General features: G+C 39.4%; 2 protein-coding genes across 2 annotated transcripts in view; one reads left to right on the forward strand and one right to left on the reverse strand.

Annotated features, from left to right (window-relative positions):
• LOC138952524 (protein jagged-1b-like) overlaps positions 1-15,289 on the forward strand; it is a 100,195-nt gene extending 84,906 nt beyond the window's left edge. The window contains exons 16-23 of the mRNA XM_070324211.1: positions 83-227; positions 506-591; positions 969-1,082; positions 5,317-5,441; positions 5,775-6,047; positions 6,813-6,944; positions 7,529-7,691; positions 8,481-15,289. Coding sequence (XP_070180312.1) covers positions 83-227; positions 506-591; positions 969-1,082; positions 5,317-5,441; positions 5,775-6,047; positions 6,813-6,944; positions 7,529-7,691; positions 8,481-8,959 — 1,517 coding nt within the window. The 3' untranslated portion in view covers positions 8,960-15,289. The remainder of the gene's footprint in view (positions 1-82; positions 228-505; positions 592-968; positions 1,083-5,316; positions 5,442-5,774; positions 6,048-6,812; positions 6,945-7,528; positions 7,692-8,480) is intronic.
• Positions 15,290-17,123: 1,834 nt separating this feature from the next.
• Positions 17,124-23,464, reverse strand: LOC138952523 (protein ARV1-like). The gene is made up of 6 exons (XM_070324210.1): positions 23,259-23,464; positions 22,316-22,435; positions 21,415-21,574; positions 20,309-20,390; positions 19,005-19,153; positions 17,124-17,935 (listed from the first exon to the last, which is right to left on the reverse strand). Exons 1-6 carry the CDS (start codon positions 23,367-23,369, stop codon positions 17,772-17,774), a joined length of 786 nt encoding a protein of 261 aa, XP_070180311.1. The 5' UTR covers positions 23,370-23,464; the 3' UTR covers positions 17,124-17,771.
• Between the last annotated feature and the right edge of the window lie 1,564 nt (positions 23,465-25,028).

Below are 25,028 nucleotides of genomic sequence, written 5' to 3' on the forward strand. Positions count from 1 at the left end.
AGGCGCATGTGTAGCAGTACACTCCAGCACGAAAGCGTTCAGCTGTTGTTGTTTACCTGTTGAGTCTTTGTGCCTATTTCAGCCACCAAACACTCGTGCAGTTCCAACCCGTGCGGTAATCAGGGTACCTGTGTCAACAGCGGGGACAGCTTCACCTGTCTGTGTCGTGACGGCTTTGAGGGCGCCACCTGTCAGATCAACATCAACGACTGCAACCCCCATCCCTGGTAAGTCAGTCAACCAGTCAATCAATCAGTAAATCAGTTAGTCAGTCAGTAAATCGATCAGTCAGTCGGTCGATTTGACAGTCAGTCGGTCACTCAATCATGACGCTGTTACGAGTACTTGAACGAAGGCGACCTGGTCTAACATCCATTGTGAATAAAGCTTGAACAATTTTGATAACTATATACTTCTTTTTACCATATGTGGGTTCCGTTTTAAGTAATCAGAATAAATAGAAACAATAACCTCTCGCTTTATTTTGTAATCCTATTTTGTGCAGCTACAATGGCGGAACATGTATTGACGGTATCAACTGGTACGTGTGTAAGTGTGCGGAAGGATTCTCTGGACCCGACTGCCGAGTCAGTGAGTATTTTTCTTTCTTGTTTCTGCAATACCTTTTCATGTTTTTTCTCTATAATTCATAAGAACACAGAACACAGAACAAATCTAAAAAGATAATGAAATGAATACCTCAACAGTTTTAGAATCAAAACATTTCGACGTTTTGCTTTGAGGAAATTTTAAAAAAGGAGGAAAATTTAAAAAGCTAAAAGTAAAGGCAGGGCATGTGCCTAAAAACTGGTGGTTTGATCAGTAAAAGAGATTTATTTTTATTTTTAAAGGAAACAAACGTGCAGGAAATCTTATTAGCAATGCACAACTTTGCGTACGTTATTAAGAATTGTCCGTGAGTCAGCACTATAGTAAAGTAATATTTCGGGGGTATTTTTTATTTACAGACATCAACGAGTGTGCTTCAAGCCCCTGTACCTACGGCAGCACCTGTATCGACGAGATCGCCAAGTTTAGGTGCATCTGTCCTCCTGGCCGTACTGGCTTACGATGCGAATCAGGTGTGTTGGTTTAAAAAGTGGTTTGATCATCAATTGGTACAATACACAATAAACATATTCAGAATCAACAACAATCGTAGGTCTGTTACTGTTCTGGATATACATTGTTCCTGGTCTTGCTTTTGTTATGTTCAAAATACGTTTATGTATGAATTTTTACGATCAAAGTTTACAATCAACAACAATCGTAGGTCTGTTACTGTTCTGGATATACATTGTTCCTGGTCTTGCTTTTGTTATGTTCAAAATACGTTTATGTATGAATTTTTACGATCAAAGTTTACTTTCTTTCTTTACTATCAAATGCCACTATTTACAAGCAAAGAAGATCGATAAGACTAGGAGAGGAAAGGAAGAGAGCACGACGAAAAGAGAAACAAAATGTTAAAGAGGGAAGGAAAAGAAAAGAATTACAGAGGGAAAGAGTTGGCAACAAGCGTAAGAAGAACAGTTTAGCAGGGAGAGGGGAATGCATTTCTTTACAGCAGGAATGTTAATGATAAAAGTTTGGCCGTTCGCACTCAAAAGAATCAGCCAGTTACTATCTATTGCTTGACAGTTGTTGAGGGTGCGAACACGGCAAATTTCACAACACACGCAGGTAAGTAGAGGGGTAAAACACAGCAGTGTGGGTTCATAGCAGGTAGTGGCAGGTAGAGTAGCTCCCTTTTTATTGTTATTACTTTTTCATTATTTGCGGTTACAGTGGTTGGCAGATTCTGCATGGGACATTTGGGGTTTGTTCGATAGAAACTAAGAATTGCATGTATTCTGTTGGTATCTTCCCATGTTCATATCTGTTTCAATTGCCTATTGAACTAGATTTATGTCACTGCATTTTCAACATTGTTCATGATTGTAAGCTTTAAGCAAACATCTCAATCAAACCTTTCATTAGTGGTATGCTTTTCAGTAGATAGTACCGAAGTTCCTTTATTCCATTTCTTTGACAAAAGAGGAATTGTCTATTTTAACTAGCAATCGTTTATGCGTGATTACTGTAAATAAAATAACTCCCCGGCACTTCTCCATACGTTTCTCAGTCTCCACAATAAGCAACTTATAACACTTTCATGACAAGCTTTGTGTACTTTGAAACGGGATTTTTTTTTTTGAGCGTTAAACACAGTTGCCCTTTTCTTTTAAAATGATTTTAAGAATGAGTAAGGTTCTTAAACAGCGGGATTCTTCAAACTGAGGTAGAATGCAGACCACATGAAGAGTGAGAATCACAAAGACAGATAGAGAGAACAAAAAACAAGTCGCGTAAGGCGAAAATACAACATTTAGTCAAGCTGTCGAACTCACAGAATGAAACTGAACGCAATGCAATTTTTCAGCAAGACCGTATACTCGTAGCATCGTCAGTCCACCGCTCGTGGCAAAGGCAGTGAAATTGACAAGAAGAACGGGGTAGTAGTTGCGCTGAGAAGGATAGCACGCTTTTCTGTACCTCTCTTCGTTTTTACTTTCTGAGCGTGTTTTTAATCCAAACATATCATATCTATATTTTTTGGGGAATCAGGAACCGACAAGGAATAAGATGAAAGTGTTTTTAAATTGATTTTGAAAATGTGATTGTCACGTTTCAATATCACAATAAGGTGAGTATGAACGGTTAGTTACTTCTAACTAACTAACCACACCACGATCCACTCTCGCAGTCATACAAATAAATAGAATCATCAAAAGTGTAAGTTTCAGACGCCTGTTTATGTAATATCACGCCACCTCCCTCGAGACTTAACTCCAAAAGATGTTCTTTTTACGTTCAAAACGTAAAAACAAGTGGTCACTGTCAAAAATGACAGTTAAAGTACAGAAAATAATAATAACACGCTGATCCCGTGTATAGTTAGGAAATATAGCTGTCTGCCTTAAAGTACTAGTTCATGCAGGTGTCACACACCCCACGTCATCACCACTCGAGTATAATCATAAATATAACAGATGACTTGGTGGTAAGAAGGGTGCAAAAGACATGGTGCAACTTAGCTTTTTGCCACTGAGTGGGCGGCCCGTGATTAGTCTATTGTCTCCACAACTGCTCCGTCGAATGTAGTGCCTGCTGGCGTGGCAACGAAGCAAGGAACAGTGGAGACATCAGGTGCCTCACTCAGTCGCTGAAGGTCCTCCCGTAGTCTACCAGAAAAAGTAGAGTTGTAGCTGGTAGAACGGCGACAGCGACACCAAATCACCAGTACATCAGGTTAGCAGGTTACATCAATGCCGCGGACGACCTGGTTACAGCATCCCGCTCAGCATAGCACGTAGTAGATATACGTAGGCAGTCGGAAAACAGCCAGCAAAAGAAGGCTGCAACAAAAAGCATCGGTGCACTAAATATTCCACGCTACCCCTCACACACCACCTTTAAACATGTCACCTTTACATATCTCATCGAGCACGTGGGCCTGCACAAACGAACTTTTACAACAACAAATCAGCTATTTTCCTTCCTTCTCTCCATATCTGCAAAAACCATATACAGATTAGTATTAGTTTAGCGTCGTTCTTTCTTCGTTCTACGCCTGTGACCCCGTCTGGGGTATAGGCCGCCAATAGTTTAGCGTCACAAAGAGCAAATTATGCGCTAACATGGAAAGAACAACAGAGAGTATTTCATTCCACAAACACAGACTCGTCAACAGCGTTAAATAATGATTTATTACCTCAACAGCCTAATGTAGGTAGCTCTCTCTTTTAAGCGAATCCGCTCCCTTTTGAATGACACCCGTTCGTCAACGGAAAAACCGCCATCCTCCCTCTTGCGCTGAATCCTTATGCGGTGGAAAACCTTCCCCGCACAGCGAAGAAACTTTGACGCCCCGACTGTCAGCCAGCATGTAAACAAAGAGAAAGTAGTCTCTAATTGAAATTCCTTTAAGCCCTACTGTGCAAGCAGAACGGCACGTTGAAATACAGTGCAGCAGTCAACGCGTTGAAGACCATCAAACTTGTAGGAAAATAAGACACCGACTGTTCTCTCTAGCCGCTGAGTTTCGAGTGTCCAGTTAACATGTCTCACACAGACAACCTTGACAAAATCACGTGACTCACCTTGTCACGTTCCAAGTTCAGTTACCGTCAGTTTTGCCCTGACAGCAGAAATCACCCACGTGAAATCCGTGCAACACGAAATACCCGTGTTCGCTATGCTCTGTCAGCTAAAACCCCCAGCCGTTGACAGAAAACAGGCGCTTTCTGTCGCAATTCGAGGAAGGCACTCCACAGAGTGACACTTTCTCGATCCATGTCACTAAATGGTGACATTAATTTTGATCATAATTTTTATATTTTTAATTTTCAGAGCTTGTTTTTAATCCAAATATAACATATTTATATGTTTTTGGAATCAGAAAATGATGAAGAATAAGATGAACGTAAATTTGGATCGTTTTATAAAAATATTATTTTTTTTACAATTTTCAGATTTGTAATGACCAAAGTCATAAATTAATTTTTAAGCCACCAAGCTGAAATGCAATACCGAAGTCCGGCCTTCGTCGAAGATTGCTTGGCCAAAATTTCAATCAATTTGATTGAAAAATGAGGGTGTGACAGTGCCGCCTCAACTTTTACAAAAAGCCGGATATGACGTCATCAAAGGTATTTATCGAAAAAAAGAAAAAACATCCGGGGATATCATTCCCAGGAACTCTCATGTCAAATTTCATAAAGATCGGTCCAGTAGTTTGGTCTGAATCGCTCTACACACACACACGCACAGACAGACAGACAGACACACACGCACACACACACACACACATACATACACCACGACCCTCGTCTCGATTCCCCCTCTATGTTAAAACATTTAGTCAAAACTTGACTAAATGTAAAAAGAGAAAAGATAAGAAGAAGATAACAGAAAGAGAGAGAGGAAGAGAGAGAGAAGTCAAGAGAAAGAGAGGGAAAGAGATAGAGCAAAAGAGAAGTTCAGAGAGAGAGAGAGAGAGAGAGAGAGAGAGAGAGAGAGAGAGAGAGAGAGAGAGAGAGAGAGAGAGAGAAGACTGTGTCTGTCTATGTTCTTTCCGTAGTCTATATATACGTACGTGTGTATGGGAGTACTTGCATGAGTGTATGTATGTATGTATGTATGTACATACGTATGTGTTTGTGCGCGTGTCTGTGTGCTTCCATGCAGTGCCTCCGTTAGAGAGCTTGTGTGTGCGTACATCTGTCTACAAAAAATTGAGCATTGTGTAATATATGGTGACGGCTGTGTGGACAGTGATAGGACAGCTGCCCTCCCCAAAGTCGTGTGAACACAACCGACGTGGCTACTATGATGGCACAGTGTGGGAGCACGAGTGTAACTCATGCAAGTGTGACAATGGCAAGGTCAGATGCACCAAGGTCAGTGGCATCTTTGTATTTCCCTTTTGTGTCAGCATGTGGCTATTTGTATAGTGTTTGTGTTTGAGGCCGATCGAGTCAGATCTTATTTAGTTAGCGTGATACCTGGTTCCTAACTTATTTCCTCACTTATTTCCTCAACTATTGACATTAAGCCAAGTTCATCAATCAATCCATCAATCTATCAAATCTCTCTCTCACTCTATTTCTTTGTAGCCTATCTCTCTCTCTCTCTTTCTATTAAGTTATATATCTATCTATCTACCTGTCTGTCTGTCTTTCTGTCTGTCTGTCTGTCAATCAACCCATCCATTCATGATTCTCTCTCTTCAGATTTGGTGCGGTCCCCACAACTGCCTGACGCACCCCAACATGACGGCGCCGGCCTACGAGTGCGCAACGGACCACACCTGCGTGGTTCAAACCCAGCAGACCTGCCTCACCCCGCCCTGCTTACCCTGGGGCCAGTGTGTCCCCACGGCCAGCGTGCTGATGGACACGCGGGGCGCACCGGGGGTTCAATCCTCCTGTCTGCCCAACGCTGCTCGCCTCACCACCACGTGTGCCAGGATACAGCTCATCTTCGACATGACCAAAATGCCCATGGTGTGTATTCAAGGCTGCTATGTTATGTTGTACTGAAGTCTCTTTCATGCGTGCCTTAAAGATACAGTGGAAGCCCCATTTTAAGACCTCCCCATTTTAAGACTTCCCTATTTAAGACTTCCCTATTTAAGACTTCCCTAGTTAAGACTTCCCTATTTAAGACTTCCCTATTTAAGACCTCCCTATTTAAGACTTCCCTATTTAAGACTTCCCTATTTAAGACTTCCCTATTTAAGACTTCCCTAGTTAAGACTTCCCTATTTAAGACTTCCCTATTTAAGACTTCCCTAGTTAAGACTTCCCTAGTTAAGACTTCCCTAGTTAAGACTTCCCTAGTTAAGACTTCCCTATTTAAGACTTGATTTTCTCAAAGGTTGTGTTCATAATCATTGTAAATTTACCTTCATTTTAGGACTCCCTTCCCTTTAAGACCTGACTTTCTCTGATCTTTGAAGGTATTAAAGGGGGGGTTCCACTGAAAAACGAAAATGTGTTGTCAGTTTCAGTGTATGTGTATGCTTCGGGCATTATTACCAGATAAGTCGCCATATGACATCTTGTGACAATCGCAGGGGAAGAAAAGAAGTGCGTTATGGAGAATATGGGACGTTTAGTTGTATGGCATTTGGTTACATATTTGTGAAAGGGAGGGAATGGAAGATGGTGCGTGTGTCTGCATTGTACCTGTATGCGAAGGTAAGATAATGTGGTCATAAAGAAACATGGTATCATTACTCTCTTACTGAACTTCTCCTTGTGTTACAGGGAATGTCTGTTGAGGGTATCTGCAAATCGCTACGACAGCTTTCATCGCTGAAGAAAATTGTTCAAAGAAACACACTATACATCCTTTGTGCCGTCAAAAGCCTGGAGCAGCACGCTATGGAAATCACCATCGTAAGTAGAAAACGTTGATTGTTTTAATATCAGGCTGAGCAGCAGTCCTTCGAGTTCCTTGCTTTCTGCTTGTGTGAGTGTGAGATCAGTTTTCTTTCTCTCGAGCTTAACCTTTCGCCGTTGAAGCTGACCACCTTAGTGCTCGGTGATCACGCTAGCCATTTTCCAAACCGGTGTCTCTTTATAAATACGATTCCTAGCTCACACACACACAAACCGGTCACTCTGTCATGCTCGTCGTGTGTGCGTGTGTGTGTGTATGCATGCGTGTGTGTGTGTGCGTGCGTGCGTGTGTGTGTGCGTGTGTGAGTTTGATTGCAATGCTTGTTATTCTCTCAGATGCCAGGAGACCTTGAAATTCGACGAGGGTCAACCAGACTGGTGCAGTATTATCATCACTTACTGTCCATGCGGAACCAGTCTGGTTGACCCTAGTGGAATTTCAAGGTCTCCTGGCATCTGAAGAGAATAAGAAGCTTTTGTTGTCTGTACTTTGAGCGCTTACTTTCCTTTGTTTCTTGGATCTTGAGAACAACTCAGATATGCTGAATATGTTACACATGTTGACTGGTGTGTGTCTCCAGTCAACGAACGCGGGCAGCTCTGAGGGTCGCGTGGACCCGGTGCTCCAGGAGGCGGTGGACGTGGTGGCCAACATGATCAGCCACAAGAAGACCAACAGCTCCGCACTCTCCTCCGTCGTGGAGATACGTGTTGAAACATCGCTGGACAGCGCCACCGCTCCAGGTAGGAGGCCTTCAGGCTACACCCGCTCATTAAAAGCAAAGAAGACAATAACTGACCAACATTTAAGGTGACGGTAAACTAAGCTGTTTTGTACGACAGTCGCAGTTTACAATTGCTTCGTGCGTCTTTGTTTCTTGACCATTACTGTTGGGTACCATTGTGTTCCTACGACTCTTTGAGACGATTACAAACTGTTACTTTTGTACGAAACAGCTTAGTTTACCTTCACCTTAAATGTTGGTCAGTTATTGTCTTCTTTTTTCTTCCTCCTCCGGTGGTCAATTGTTGCAAACCAGAAGCATGACGGCCGCTTTGCACATCGCTTGTTTTTTGAGTATGCAGATAAGTTGGTTCGATTGTTTTGAACGGCTGTATGCCTTGGATAGAGACTGAGCTGATGGAAACTGAAATTGTATTGCCCTGAAAATCGGGTAGAAAAAGTCACTCCTTCTGCCAAGAAATGCAAGCCCAGAAGTAAAGTCAGTCTTTTAGTGTTTTCCGACATTTAAGTTTGGCAATGTTCTTCTTTTTAAGGCAAGAAGACGCCATTAAATTAAGCAACATGTAAGAAATGAATGAAAAGGTTGGTGGCACTGAAAAAAACCCCAACAACAACCAACTGTTCAGTAAAGGTGAAAGAAAAACTTTAAAGACAGAATAAACTCAAGATCCCTAAAGCTGTAAAGTGTTGGTTTTTAAAGGTCCGTGAGTGACACGCGGTGCTGGTGACTATGCATGACTACACGTGTCTATACTTGACTACCCATTGCCGCTTGTCTATGTTGACAGGTCAAGGCTACGTGATCCCCGTTGTGTGCTCAATGATGGGCGTGCTGGGCGTGGTCAGTATCGTGCTGCTCGTGCTGTGGCACAACCGCCAGAAGAACACGCACCGCAAGCACCTGCAGAGCCTCTACTTCAGCGACCAGAAGACCAACAACGAGAACGAGGAGAATCTGCGCCGCTACAAGAACCCGCTCTTCGACACGGACAAGGGAGGCGGGGGAGGGGGCACCTCCAAGAACGTGCCCACCCAGGAGCTGCAGGACTACGACGCGGACAAGTACGAGAAAAGCCCGCGCAGGCAGCCCGGGGTGTTGGCGTCACGCACCTCTCGGACCGACTCTCCGTCGGGTGGGGATTTCAACGACTACCGCGAGTGCACCCCGCCCTTCAAGACGGCGCACAAGAAGAACATCAACCTTCAGTTGGATCACCACGGCAACAGGGCCAGAGTGTACGCCTCAGAGAGAGAGGTCGTCGTCTAGCACAGAGATACGCCAGGAAAAGTGTAGAGGGTAAAACTAAGACGCTCTATTTTGGTGGTCAAAGCTTCCACCTTCAGATGAATGACAAAGGTCACATGTCCAAGGTATGCGCGTCAGAAAGGACAAGTCGTCGTCTAGCACACCCGAGCAAATTCTGAATGTGGTGTTATGGACAAAAAAAAGCGTGAAATGCAGAACGTAACGTTTCTGATTCGGAGGGCACCACGTCAAAGTTCAGTTTAACCTAAAGTTGCCAGAAATACACAACCCCACGGTGCACATGTTAGAAAGGGGATGCTGATATGGTTAGAAAACGGATTAATGGCAGGCTGTCGTGAAAAAAAAGTCACAGGAAAAGGCTGTAGAACGCACAGTGCGTGCTATTTTTATAGGCTGGAATGCCGAAGCCCACTTTTGAATTTTGCAAGTACACGCAGATCCAGCGATGTATATTTGAAACAGAGATTTTGTTGTCAAGTACATAGGACTAGGAGCGTTGATAGCGGAGTGCTGCGGAAAGACGAAGAAACCTGAGAAAACACAGTGCGTTCTGTTCTTGAGTCACTTACTCGACGCTCGATGGAACTGCAAGTGCGATGGTCTAAGGTGTACGCTTTTAAAAGAGAGCTCTTGGGCAAATGCAGAGGAGGTTATTTATTGTGATGTGTTTGGTAAGTGCAGTACACTGTTTTCTGTTTCGCTGTTTATAACGTCAGCGTTTGGTGGAACGGTCAGTGCAAAGGCTTATTGTGCGTGCTTCAAACACAGAAATCATTATCATCATCACTCGTGGGGTGTTGAAAAAAGAAAAGGCATAAAGGACGGATCAGACTAACGCTTCAGGAGCGTTGACGAGGGACGAACATTTTGCGTTGTGTTTTGAACTTAATTACAGCAATGCTTGGTTTGGAGTTCAAGTGCAAAAGACAAGATCAAGAGTGAACACTCTTGAGTTCGAGAGAGGTTGTTGTCCATTATTAATTTATGGAAAGACGCAAAGTTGGAGTGGATGAAAAATGGATTTCATCTGGAGACTAAAAAGTCTGCCTATGGTTCATTGTGTATTTTCCCGAAGGAAACACTATCCTAGGGACAACCACGACGAAATACAACAAAACATATGTGCTTTATTACATATTGTATGAGCCTTGAAAGAAGGAGAGATCTTTGTGGGAAACCAATTGTCTGATATTACTTGTAATTCCTGCGAACTAGGCATATGCAAATTGGCAGAGAACTTAAGGCCTCGTATAAATCGAGATGACACCACGGCAGTCCTTCTTCTTTCTGATATTGTCAAGCTTGGTTTGCTTTGATCTGGGTCCTATGACTGACCACAAACAGAGGCGCCCTAAATCGGCATGACTAATAGGATGACATTTTCTGTTCATGTCTTGTAAAGACATTTACACATCGTGGAGGCAGCATTTTCTGTGTGTTGTATTTCTTCGGAAGAGAACCCTCAGCAGCATAAACAGCCTGAGTTATTGCACGCGGAAGACGTTACTTCCAGGAATAACAACCACGTGAAACCCACTTCGCAGCCCAAGTGACCGTTCTCTAAACTGTGGGCCGTAATAAAGGTGTCAGTCCACCCTTTAACAAAATCGACGGAGATTACTATACCGTATGAGTATTTTATTTCCAGTTTTATCAAGCAGTGCTTTTAGTAACTGGATCCTTCACAGTTTCGCATGATATACAATTTAAAAATGTGAGTGCAATAAACAAGTTTTATCGTCATTATGCGTTCAAAAGACATCCACTTGATCCACGGTATTATGAATTTTGAGGAAGATTAACAGTATTGTGTAATTCTAAGGCACAAACAATGACGAAAATACAAACGCGTGTGTCTTTATCATTGCACATGCAGAGAAAACTCATAAGTGTTAAAATACGCACCCCCAACGAAACAAAGAGTATATACAAACTATATAAATTGGTGTACAGGTCAAGTGGCCTACAGGGCGCTAAAGTTCAAGTTCAAGTTAACATAAAAATACACACACAAAACATATCTGTTCGGATCTTCAAAGATGTTAAGTGACTGATGTACTAGGCTGTGAATGAAATGAGTCATCACAGTAAATATGCTCAACCCTTGCGTGAAATGGACACAAAACAAGCATAGCCGGATCTGACAAGCCAGTGTGAGTGCTGAAGTGTACATATTAAAACTACAGAACCGCACACAATGAGACGTTGCAACTACTGCGTGTGGAGGTGTTGGTGGTAAGATCCGAGTGACGTAATGGAACATCAACTGTCCCACTGTCGAGGTTGAACTTTTTTTCTCAGAGAGGATCAGTGGTGTTTCAAGCGATGGTTTTGTTTTTGATTTTTGTGGGGTTTTTTTTCTTCGGAGATATACTTTGTGAACTAGAAGTGGCAGTGAAGGCATTGCAGCAGAAGACACAGACTTCGCGTGACAACGGATCTCTCCCGCAGGGATCCTGAACGGTTTTCTAGGACAACAGTTGTGCTTACTTAGGCCAGTATTTCACAGCTTAATCGTTGAAACGTGTGTGTTTCAAACAGTGCGTGTGCGTGTGAATAGTGTTTGGTGGTTCAGTGTTAACAGTTTTATACAATTTTTAATTAGTGTTCGTTTTGTGATGCAGTTGAACAAGTGCTTCTTGAACGGAGAGAAAACGACAACAAACAAACAATATGGCAGCGAATTCATTTCAATCATTGCTTGAAACATTGTTCATCAATATTCACACTGACCTTGTCCCATGGACTTCATGCAAGCTCAAAGGCACACAGTCTTCTTGACACTCCGTCATTCTTCTTCGTGTTTGCTTATTTTGAGTATGTTGTATACATTTTAGGACCTAAAGCCAATACGAAACAAAATCGCTCAAAATGGTGTTCCTGTGTCTCTTTAGCGGCTTTTATCCCCACGAGTCTTTCTGTGAAAAAAACCACCCATTAGTTGTTAAATGAATAAACATAACGGACGAAACACGATTGTAAGTCAGTCGTCCGTAATGCTGGAAGACCACGTTTTGGTTTGCGTCAGCTGAGGGACCATCCATGTAGAACTGGATTTGACAAAGAAAAGCGTGTTGCCATTGTCTTGGACTTGAGAATAATTTTTCAAGATAACAAGTGGCAGATGACCGTTTGTGTAATTTGGACAAACATCAGAAGTTTACAGCCTGGCTGTTTTCTGTGCAGGGTGGAAATATTGTACATTTATTTTGCAGATTGACACAGAATGTTAGTTGCGATACACGTACTATTTCAGTACATACACAAATCACACTGCATACAATGCAGCCAGATCGTAGATTTAAAAAAAATATATACAAGTGCATTGGAAGGATGGATGCAATGGGAATGGCAATGGCAACCTGAAGTCTAGTCAAATTCCTGTCTAACTGTCTTAAATTTGATCTCTACGGATTTTAGATCAGCGACGTGTCTCTGGTAAGGGGATACTAAAAGTTCAATAACGTTTAGGAGGCGAAAGGGTATTTTGTCGCATGGCGTTTGTTGGTAGGATGACGTCTTGGTCTGTCAAAACGATGGTTCCAGCAAGTGGTTCTTTTTATTGATACGATGTTCTTTGATACAAAGAGTGACATGACGGAACAGAGCAGAATCCCGAGTAAAGTTCACATTTAATGTCCCAAATCAACTATCTGTCTCTCGGTCTTCGCTCCTCTTAAAGTTAGCCGCAAATTGTTACGCCCCTTGGTTGAACAAGAACCGAACTTAGTCAAAAGTATCGCTTTTGATCGCGATTTTACTTCAGTAACAACAGTCTGGTTACAAGAACTCTGTTTCTTTCTACGAAATTTGCTAACTTTGCAATAGCTTTCTCAAATGTGGGACATTAGATTTAAATAGTACTACCATTATCATGTCATTATCATGCGGCATGAATTTAAATATTACACCATCATCATCATGTCATTATCATCCGCCGCAAGGTGCCTGTGGATTAATGTAATGAAATGGTTGTTGTTTGCACGTGTGTTGCACTTCTCATGTCTGTGCAATTTCCTTTGATCAGTGATGTACTATTGTTTCTTGTGGCACCTCTCAGAACGAAACAGATCTCGAGCAAACTCTTTCAGGTGAGACTATATATATACAAAACCATTTCAAAGATTTGTGGATCTCTTTGCTTTGGGAAGTACAGAATCGTAGGACATCAGCTTTGTTGGCGGGTCAGGAGACATCAATTCCTTGCACATATGTTTTGTAATAAGTTTTGTTTTGATTGGATCTGTTTTATGTTGTGTCAGTCTTTTTCTTTCTTTTTACATTTAGTCAAGTTTTGACTAAATGTTTTAACATTGAGGGGGAATCGAGACGAGGGTCGTGGTGTATGTGTGTCTGTGTGTGTGTGTGTGTGTAGAGCGATTCAGACTAAACTACTGGACCGATCTTTATGAAATTTTACATGAGAGTTCCTGGAAATGATATCCCCGGACGTTTTTTTTCTCATTTTTTCGATACATACCTTTGATGACGTCATATCCGGCTTAATTTTTGTAAAAGTTAAGGCGGCACTGTCACACCCTCATTTTTCAATCAAATTGATTGAAATTTTGGCCAAGCAATCTTCGACGAAGGCCGGACTTTGGTATTGCATTTCAGCTTGGTGGCTTAAAAACGAATGAATGAGTTTGGTCATTAAAAATCGGAATCTTGTAATTAAAATTACTTTTTTAATAAACGATCCAAAAACAATGTCATCTTATTCTTCGTCATTTTCTGATTCCAAAAATATATGTTATATTTGGATTACAAACAAGCTCTGAAAATTAAAAATCATAAAAAATTATGATTAAAATTAATTTTCCGAAATCGATTTAAAAACAATTTCATCTTATTCCTTGTCGGTCCCTGATTCCAAAAACATATAGATATGATATGTTTGGATTAAAAACAAACTCAGTAAGCTAAAAAGAATAGATACAGAAAAGCGTGTTATCCTGCTCAGCGCGACCACTACCGCACTATTCTGGCTTGTCGATTTCACTGCCTTTGCCACGAGCGGTGGACTGACGAAACTATGAGTATGCGGTCTTGGTGAAAAAAGCAGTGCGTTCAGTTTCATTCTGTGAGTTCGACAGCTTGACTAAATGTTGTTGTTTCGCCTTACGCGACTTGTTATTCATTTACTCTGAAAATGATTTTCTCTAACCCCTGTAGGTCTGGTATCCCTTCCTTCCCAGTTAAACTGTATTATGTGTTGAAGCATTCACTATGTTTTTTACTGACATTTCTTGGCCTCCACTCAATCTCTTCCTGTTCACAAAGTTTTCAAGTAAATAATTCCTCCTAACCAGTTTTTACTCCGATTTCATGTACCATGGACATGCACTTAAAACATTTCTAATGTCACTTCCTTGGGTTTGTTATTTATACTTTTGTTTACTCAATTTTTGTTTAAAAGCATTAATCGCAATGTTTACAAATATTGTTTTCCTTTTTTTCCCCATTTTCCGATACACTAACCACTGTGCCACTCACGGATATCAAAAGATGTTTTCCTTTGCTTGTTTGATTTGAAGCACAATTATGAAGGAGCACAAAAGAAAATTAGAAAAAAATCAGTGCTTATGCAAACAATTAATAACTGGTGCTGTTGTGGACATATGTAATTACAAAAAATAATGAAGAAATCTGTTTTTTTATTTAAAATTTGTTATAATCTACTTTTAAACTTCGTCCCAAAACAAATTGATTACTTGAGCAAAACCACTTTGCTCTACCATTGCTATGCATTTGAGAATACCAATCATGATATGCCTATGATATTAGATGTCCAAGCCATTTATATATGTCTGTAATGCGTTATAATCCACCCCCTTGGTCTGTACGTGTACGCTGGGCTTTTTTTTTTTATGTATGCGGTGGTTTTTGTTTAATTACACGGCGGATGTTTACACCTCACACAAATTTCAGCAACTACAGATCTTCAGAAGCCTGACAAAGTGGCACAAAAATGAACGTATTTAATAAATTATGGACGTTGCATACTACGCTTTGTGCATGTTCTGCTGTTGGTGTTGTTGTTTTGTTTTTCTTCAATTTTCAAACAAATGTGGTACTGTATTTGCAGTTATTCCGATGTTGTGACATAATGTTTAAACATAACCTGCACACGACCTGGAAGCGAATCTCCACCATTTAGCTGAACGATATTCTGCAAAGATCTCTAATAGTTTTATATGTAGCAGTATATGTGCAATGTCTTTTTATACAAATGCTAATCTTTTGCCTAGATTTATGTTAACAGTACACGTGAGTTCTGTCTCGGTCTCTCTCTGTCTGTCTCTTCCCCCACCCCCCACCCCCCCCCCCCCCCCCCCTCTCTCTTTTGTATTGGTTGAGAAGTCAACTATTGTAAATAATGTGCAAACCAGTATTTATTATTATTGAAATATTAACAATGTAATGTGCCGACCTTGGCACCAACAGCTGATGTACATTTTGCTATCATTTGATCTGACGTTATTATCACATGTTTATTTATTTATTTATTTATTTATTTATTAATGTATTATTTAAGTTATATATTTTATCTCCCATGATGGGAAAAGGAAGGCATCATAGCGTCAGCGCATTGTGAATGGTGCTTTTGGTGTTTGTGATTGTGATGAATACTAAACTGACATTGCTCTGTATTAATATTATGTTTATGTTCTTTTGAATGTAAAATAATATCACAAAATTTGATTACTGTGAACTTCAGCCAAAAAACACATTTTGTCGCTCAGACCAACAACAACAAAATCATGCATTTGATTATTGTGGCAACTTTCAACGCTATGAAAAACACATTTAATGATTATTAATTGCACTTTTTAGATTCAAAATCCTGTGTAAAAGCATCATGTGACATGGTGTTTAAATATTTTAGCAATACTTAGCAAAATTGAACTTTTTTGGTTACACAAAAACAAAATAACATAAATTAAATAATAGACCAGTGAATAAATAAATCAACAAGTACATGAATAATAATAATAATAACTAACAAAATATATTTTAAAATTTTACAAAAATTTCTAAAGATGCTTCATTTTCTCTGTTTGGAACGCATACACATTCATTTGTACATTTGCAACAAGGCAGCGTGTATTTGTCAACTTATGCAGCTAACATTTGTAAGCCCATATCTTTTAATGTTGAGTGTATGAATATTTGCACATTAAATGTTTTGGTATTAGAGTTCCAGCACCATACAAGAGAAAATGTTACATGAATTCTTTTTAAGCGTTGGACAAAAGTAACAGATTGATTCAAATTCCAGACTCTTTGCCCCCATTAGTGTGAGAAGTGTACGTAAATCATCTAAAACTTCTGTCAAAGTTTGTGTGAGAAATGTGTGTGTTTATGAGGGAGGAAGTCAAATGCCCTATGAATGTGGATGTTTCTGTAAGAATGTGCAGAATTGTGTGCATGTCATTGGCAAAGAGACTGAGAGAGAGATAAAAGAGAGTGGGTGAGGGTGTGTGATTTATGTGGAACTATAACTGACTTGTCCTCTCCTTATAAGCTCTACTAATAAATTGACCGGGAAAGAAAGTAAATACACTCCTAGCTTTCTTTAAAAAAAATAAAACCTGAGAAAATTTTTTGCTGTGACATAATTATATGCAAATAATTGAGTGTAAAACCATTAACATTTTGGATGCAGATGTCATAGACCAGAAAATGTATAAGTTCTATTTAACATGGTTTTAATCTTCATCAACCCCATTGTTAATTTTACTTTGTGCATTAGTCTTTTGTTCTCATGAAAATCAAGCGTTCATTTTTTTAAACGTTCTGCTTTTAATTTTTCTTGTCATCACTGCAAGCATCAAATGTTTTTGAACAATTTGAAGTTGTCCATCATTTATTAACTCATTTAAGCTCATTCACCATGGGGTATTTAAGAAGACAAAATCGGCTCCATTACTGAAACATTCAGTTCAGACATTTTACATGTGTACATCTTTAATCATTGGTCGCATCATCCGAAAAACATTACAGTTGCAGCTTCTGCTGTTTATTTTTACTTGAATGCTTTATTGCAGTACACAATAGAATCTTACTCTTTATACAGTAAGAAAATGAATCCTCTCCACAAGAACAAAATAATTTGACGAATTTTGTCGCTTCATTTTTTACTCCAGCCTTTTTATCTTACACTCTCTGTTAGGAATGTCTAAATGAACTTTTCCCCCTATACATGCCATCACTTTGTAAAATAATCGACATTTACTCATCATCTAAAATCATTTGTGTTGTATTTCATCACACAAGCATCTTTAAAATGACTACGTTTTCCTGTACATAATTGGACATGAATGTGCATTCTATTTAAGAAACGTTGTTGTCTTTTCAGTATTGTAGCCTAAATCAAGTGAGATTTTGGCACTGTGTGTTTTTGGTGGATCGTGCCAGCCATGTGTTTAGGATAATAAGTATAGTCTTCAAGGCTTTGATATGAACTTGAGGAAATAAAAACTGCTGCCTGTGGTTGTATGACTTTGTGTGTGTGTGTGTGTGTTAAAAATGCAAAAACATGCTTACAGTCTGTCAATACACACGCTTCTCTCAGTTCTTTTGAAGATTGCTTTTTTTTCCTCAAATAGTTTGCACATACAGAAATGCATTGTGTAATACAGATGAATATAATCATGCACGCACGCACTCACGCACAATTCTCACTCTCTCTCTCAGACACACATTTTAACCAAGAAAACAATTTGAATTGTGTTCCACTTCTGCACAACATACAAACAATTTCAGACACTTCAAAGTGACTGCTTTTAAGTTGCTTATATTATAAGTATTATGGTAACTGTACCCAGTACGAAATATTAAAGGGTAAGGTAAAAGAGGACGTAGCATGATGCAGAATCCATTCCCTGAAATACGCAACAATTAGGGCTTGAATCCCATAACCCAGCATCACCACAGCAGCGGCTTGAAGCAAACCTGTTCTCTTGCTCACAACTGAAACAAAGCAGTGAATGCATAGTTAGGCACACCTGAAATAGGTAATCAGTGTATTCAGTAATCAAGTCAGTCATTCACTCACTTACTCATCCAATCTATGGAACACTCACTCACCTACATACCCCTTTTACATAATTGCCTTTATCATTTGTAACAGATCCCTTGAAGATGAGAACTGTTGCGCGCGCGCACACACACACCTGTTCCAACACATACTTTTACACACACACAGGCACATGTATACAGATGGAATTCTGATAATACACAGGGTTTACCAGAGGAATTATCACAAACTCACTTGAAGCTGATGAGAATCACTAACACCAACTAACTGGCTTAAAAAAAACCCAGGGAATTCTATGTAATTTTGACTACCCTGGCTATTAGTCTCGTGTTGTCTGGTCCCCCACCCGTCCTACCCAAACTTCCCACAGATCCACTCAGTGTTGCTGTAAAAGGCAAAGCAGCAAAGTGAGCTCCCAGTTCGACGTCACTCCTTTAACCTTTCACTCCAAACGAAAGAAATCCACGGTGACTGGAGTGAGACCTGAGGACTCAAATAGGTCGGGGCACATGCACTTCAGGGGACATTATCCAGGAAAGTTAAAGATGAATATCAAAGCTGTGTAATGTCCCCTTTTTTTCCCCCAAAAGACAATGAGTTACATGTACTTTTTTTAGGACATTCATCAGCTTTAAATTCATAGAAATAACTGAGATCCGGGTCAACAAAGATGTACAGGAATGTACTTGATTATTCAAAAGAGAGGGGAAAAATCAATTAAACCATAAAAAAAATAAGCAGAAACATTAATTTCACATGATTGCCTTATAATGTTACATGTATGAACAGTGGAACCAATCCATCCAAATGTAAGACCTGATATGAGCGTAGGTTTTCTGCTCATAAACATCTGTAAATCTAGCTCCATTATAAGACTCTGTCTCGTTTAAAGCCTAGCTTATTTGTTCAGTTTTTTGGTGGTCTGAAAAGTTGGGTACCATGGTGATCATTTCACAATAATCTTGTCATTTTTCATCACACTTTTCTTCCAATGACACTCACCTCTCAAAGCCTGCACATTTGAAGAAGCGACGAAGAAGTGGGCAAGTGCCACACCCAGAGCACTGTACGACGCGCCCCAGATGAGTGCCGGCACAATCAGCAGTCTGCCCAGGCTAGAAATGACCAGAGCTCTCACAATGTCCACCTGTCTGTAACCACACAAGGCATCACTTGATTAAATGCTGTGAGAGTGTTCTTTCATGTTCAAATCTGAATATACAATCTGGTATGCAACAATCAAAATGTTTTGCAGCTGTAAAACAAAAAGTTTTAAAGAAAAGTTTATAAAAGGACAGAGAAAAGGAGAGAAGTGAGGTAAGTAAACACAAAAATCCAACAAGCGAGCAACAACAAGACAGCGAGGAAGCATAAGAACACAAAAGAGGAAGGAAAATAAGTTCCTTGACAATATTGCATGCACTACTTTAGAAGCTTCGTGTTCATACAACTGACAAGATTTAAAATAAAACAAGAGGCGAAGCCTTCAAGGCTCCTGTAAGACATCGACAAACAGTAACACAAACTCATTCATTCCGTCACACATACACACACGCAGTAAGCATAGGTGACACGGTGCAAGAGTGGGAGACACTAGATCTAGATCTGTCTCTGTAGCCTACTTACGGGGGACACGACTGCCAGATCGACACTGCGCTTTCGACAGCGCTTCCTCGCGCACACACTGGAAACACGCTGTGCAGATCAACTTGTAGGAAATCTCCTTTGGTATCTTCTTTATCTATTTTTCTGGGGCTACGAAACCGAACAATGTGAAATCGTCTTCCCCGAATCGGCGAACTGCAGCTGGGTCAGAACTGTATCTATACCACAATCCTTCACGCGATCTGACTTAACCTTGACCCCTAACCTGGTCTACATACCACACACGACACAAACCAGTCACCTGTTTGTACCCCCCCAAAAGCACCCACCACCCGTTTTCTTTGGATACACACTTTAACTACATACGTGCCGACGAAATGTTGATCATTGCTTCAATACTTTGAAGCTGTTGCTTAGATAATAACCAGGTAAAAATAGTATTTTGGTGTTCAGTCAAATGTTAAAGTTTCTATCACACACATACACACGCACAGACAGACAAAAGTTAGCATCGCATAGGCTACACTTACGTGAGCCAAAAACCATTTACAATCACGTACCTTTGTTTATTTTTTAAAAGAATATGCACCAGAACAGCAAAAAACTTATTGATTTAATAGAAAGTTTTCTTACACATGAATACAATTATAAGAGAAACAATACTTAATTTTCAGTTAAAAGATAAAATCATAATAACTCACGGAAAGTGGTTCAAATTCCCATGCTTAGATAAATATTTTGCTGCCAAAAGCCCCAGGATTATGGCGAAGAACAACAGTGATTCTGCAACAAATGTTAACATAATGGTAATGTTTTGATAAACATGAAAAGGTGTGTTAACAAGCAGTAGCCACTCAGTTTTCCTCCGTTTTTCCTCAGTCATTTTCATGTGCATCTTCTTTATATTGTAAGCTTTAAGAAACTCATTTAAAATATAAAATAAAACATAATTACTGTAGCTTGTTAGTAAATGAACAGAATTAGATCATTTTTCCTTGGTGCATCTATAATGCACAGAAAAGAAGAAATCAAGAAGAAGACATTGGAAAAGAAAAGAGACAATAAAAACAGAGAGGGAAAGAAGATGAAACATATAAAACCAGAGAAAAGACGATAAGTAAAGGACAAATTAAATGAACAATGCAGAAAAGGATTTTGTCAGCATGACCACTTTGCAAAACACATTTTAAACACAGGTTCATCTTACTGGGCAAAAGCATACTTAGTTATTTCAGGGGTGGACTCTCTTGTGATGAAAAAAGAGGAAATCCCTTTTTTTTAGGGGGGTTCGGGGGCATGCTCCCCCGAAATATTGTTAAATGGTACATTAAAATCTGTACAATCTGGTGCATTCTGAGACTAAAATTCAACTCGTTTGGATTAGGTAAAAAAAACACCATTCTCCCCCCCCACCCTAATACAAAAAAACCAAACCCATTTCACACAACAATGGTAACATTGTAATGGTGCATACTTACGTTATGAACCATGTATCCATAATCCAATACTGGCAATAGTATGATTCAATGCATTGAAGTTCAAAATTACTATTAGTTATCAGGAGTTTTCAGTCAGCACAATTTAACTCTCAAGCCTCCAGTGTTCTGTTCCATTTTCACTTCTCTCCATATCATTCAGTCAACAAGTTATAGATACTGTGATGAAATAGGACGCGGAAAAATAGATTACCCCAGCGGAATTCGTAAGTTGTGTCCGCGGAAATAAAAGTTCCACCCCTGTTATTTAGCAAAATGATGAAGAGTGGTTGAGCTCTATTAGTCTATAGTATACTGTTAATTTCACAGACCTGCTGTAGATATGAGGTAATCTTGGTAGAAGTCAAGTTCCAATGCTGAGTAGAACACGTGATCAGGTTGTAGGCGTGGTGATGAGACGCCCGCCTTTCTCTGCATCAGTTTCGTCAGAGAATCACACAGCCATAGCACGAGTAGCAAGCGCCAGTAGCCCTAAAGCAAAGAATAGTCAAGAAGATGAGGTCAGGTATTATGAAATGAAGATAACTGAAAAGAACAGTATAGAACAGGACCGAATGGAGCTGAAAGCAGCATAACAATCATAAATGTTGTAACACCAACAGACACTTTACACAGCTCCTGCAGCATGACAACTTTCTAAATATCCCTTTTAAAGGAAATGAGGGTATATTTACCATTGATATTGATCACCAAGAAAAAGGTCTCTTCCCATTAACTTCTGGGTTGGTCTGAGCTACAGCTTTCTGTGACAGCAGATTATCATGTACTGCAATCTTATACAATGTACTTACTAGCAGACAAAGATTATATATTGACAATTAAATTTAAAATTCTGTTCATTTAACCCGTGTCAATAGATGTATAGGTAAGATCAGTGTTGTTCACAGCTGCAGAGATCAATGGGTCAGTTGGACCTGGATTGAAAATATGTGTATAGGTCCAAATGTTCTGGTTTTGTCCGCTTCCTGAAAAAAATGTATGGTTAGGTGACCTTCTACATCATGTCAAAACTATTGGACAGTCGACTGGCCAGGGTTCTGACCAATTAATACGTCAGTGACCGAAGACCGAGGCCTGCGAACAACGCTGCAAGACTCCTGAAGGGAGACATGCTGTGTAATACTAGCTATCAGTATCATCATTAAATATCTTTATGTTGGTCTTATTGTGGAGGGTGGGAAGGGGAGGTTTTGGAGACATATATCATGGTACCTTGTAGTTAGAATTGATGAGAATATGTCTGTAGGCTGGCCTTTGCAGGAGAAGAATGTCAAGAAAAATTATGACACCATCATACTCAATGTACTTGTCCGCCACTTCATTGCACTTGTTCTGCAAACATAAATAATATCTGTTTCATCAATTGTAGTAAACAAACAAAAAATTTTAGTCAACGAATATGTGCGGAAAATTTGTCAAAATCAGTAAAGTTCTGCATGTGATTACCAGTTCTTAAAACTCCATGACTTGTGAAGTATAGTTGTAATGTTTCTGTAATGATTACACATTATATATATATTACAGTTGACTAAAAGCAGGATTACAATAATAATAATAATCAGAAGAAGAATTTTGAATTGAATTGAATTGAATTGAAATTTATTTTACGAGGGTGACAGAATAAGCTTTTTTTCATTGAGGGCTAACAAACAAGAAGAAATAAAAGATAGTTTAACTAAAGTACAAATGACATATTTACCATAATTAACATGTCAAGCAACCAATAAGACATTTTAAGATGCATTGTGATTCTTTAGCAATGCTTGAAAATTATATATAATGTTCAGAGAAATATTTGTTTGTATAAAAAAATATTTAAAAAAATAAATAAAACTACATGTTTTGACCAAGACAGGTTATTGTCAATGGTTATTCTCAAGACTTTAAGTTTATGGCTATCAACTTCGGTAACATCTTGATTTCGTATTAGCAATGTCGGAAATCCAGATGTTAGATTTTGTCTTTTTTGCCTCGTGGTAAGTAGCATGCATTTAAAAGAAAAAAAAGAAGAAGAATTAAAAAATAATCCTGATATAGGCAGACAAAATGAAGAAAAGCACACAACATGAGGTAGTAAAAATAGTCAAGGCTCAACACCAAGAGATCCAAGTACATGATAAAACATCAATGGATAGATCAAAATTAGCAAGCTTACACAGTGAGATATCTTGATAATGCCCTTTTTAAAATCTTTGTACAGTTCATCCACTGTGTGGCCGCAGTGAACGCATTGATAGACTTGTTCCCTTCCAGCTGCGGGGTCCATTGAACAGCTCAATGACAAGTAATAATATCTTTTAAACAATTTTTTATTTGTGAGCGATGAAGATTGCTTGTCGACTGCTGCGATTTGTGGCTCCCTGCTCAAAGGGAAAGAACTCTTGTGAAAAAGAATAGTAACTTTGCATCGGTCCGACTAAACTACGCGCCAGCACGCGCTACCACGCGCCAGCACGCGCCAGCTTGAACCATAGCACTTATATACTTTATTTTTATATTTCTAGTTAGTTCATCGTCCATTCTCACATAATACAAAATTTCAAACTTCAATGATAAAAAATACGGAAGTTATGACGAGTTTAAGGAGAGCTAATGCACTACTCTCAAATCCGACGATTGTCGGACATGGAGCCACGGCCTTAGCTAGGATAGCTCTCCAATAACGCGTCTTAGCTATCGTAAATTTTATCACTGAAGTTTGAAATTTTGTATAATGTAAGAACTGACGATGGAATGACTAGAAACATATAGATAAATTATATAACAGCTATGAATCTCAGTAGCGTCCACTTAAATTTGGTAGCGCGCAGTTTTAGTCCGGATTTTGTCGGATTTGAGAGTAGCGCATTAGCTCGCCTAAAACCCGTCATAACTACTGAAATGTTCAACACTCAAGCTTGAAATTTTGTATTATGTAAGAATGGACAATTAACTATATAGACTATAAAAATAAATTATGTAAGTGTTATGGATCACCGGGTAGCGTCTACTTCAAAGTGGTAGCTTGCAGGCTGTTTAGTCAATGGCGGAAATCGTCGGATTTGAGAGTAGTGCATTAGCTCTCCTTAAACTCGTCATAACTTCCGTATTTTTTTATCATTGAAGTTTGAAATTTTGTATTATGTGAGAATGGACGATGAACTAACTAGAAATATAAAAATAAAGTATATAAGTGCTATGGTTCAAGCTGGCGCGTGCTGGCGCCTAGTTTGAAGTAGACCGTCGCTACCCAGTGATCCATAACACTTACATAATTTATTTTTATAGTCTATATAGTTCATTGTCCATGCTTACATAATACAAAATTTCAAGCTTGAGTGTTGAACATTTCAGTAGTTATGACGTGTTTTAGTCGAGCTAATGCGCTACTCTCAAATCCGACAAAATCCGGCAGTGACTAAAACTGCGCACTACCAATTTTAAGTGGACGCTACTGAGATTCATAGCTGTTATATGATTTATCTGTATGTTTCTAGTCATTCCATCGTCAATTCTTACATTATACAAAATTTCACACTTCAGTGATTAAAAACAATGTCGGATACGGAGTCATTCGTTCGAACACAGTCAGTCGGATGCAGAGCCACTCATTCCTCTGTGTGTGTGTGTGATCCATAGCACTTACATACTTTATTTTTTATATTTTTTGTTAGATCATCGTCCATTCTCACATAATACAAAATGTCAATTTTCAATGATGAAAATTACGGAAGTTATGACAAAACTTCGACATTGACTGAATACAGACATTAATGCATACCAACTGCACAACCACTTTGAAGCAGGCACTGCCTTGACCTGTATCATTTATGTTACTTTATTTTTTAATTATACACAATTTCAGCTCCATAAATCAAAATGGTGATGGTTGTGTTGGATGATAGCAGAACTGCTAGGATAGTCTCAACTTCAAAGAACTTAGGAC

The sequence above is a fragment of the Littorina saxatilis genome, linkage group LG17 (genome assembly GCF_037325665.1).
Source record: "Littorina saxatilis isolate snail1 linkage group LG17, US_GU_Lsax_2.0, whole genome shotgun sequence".
In the NCBI taxonomy this organism is placed as follows: Eukaryota; Metazoa; Mollusca; class Gastropoda; order Littorinimorpha; family Littorinidae; genus Littorina; species Littorina saxatilis.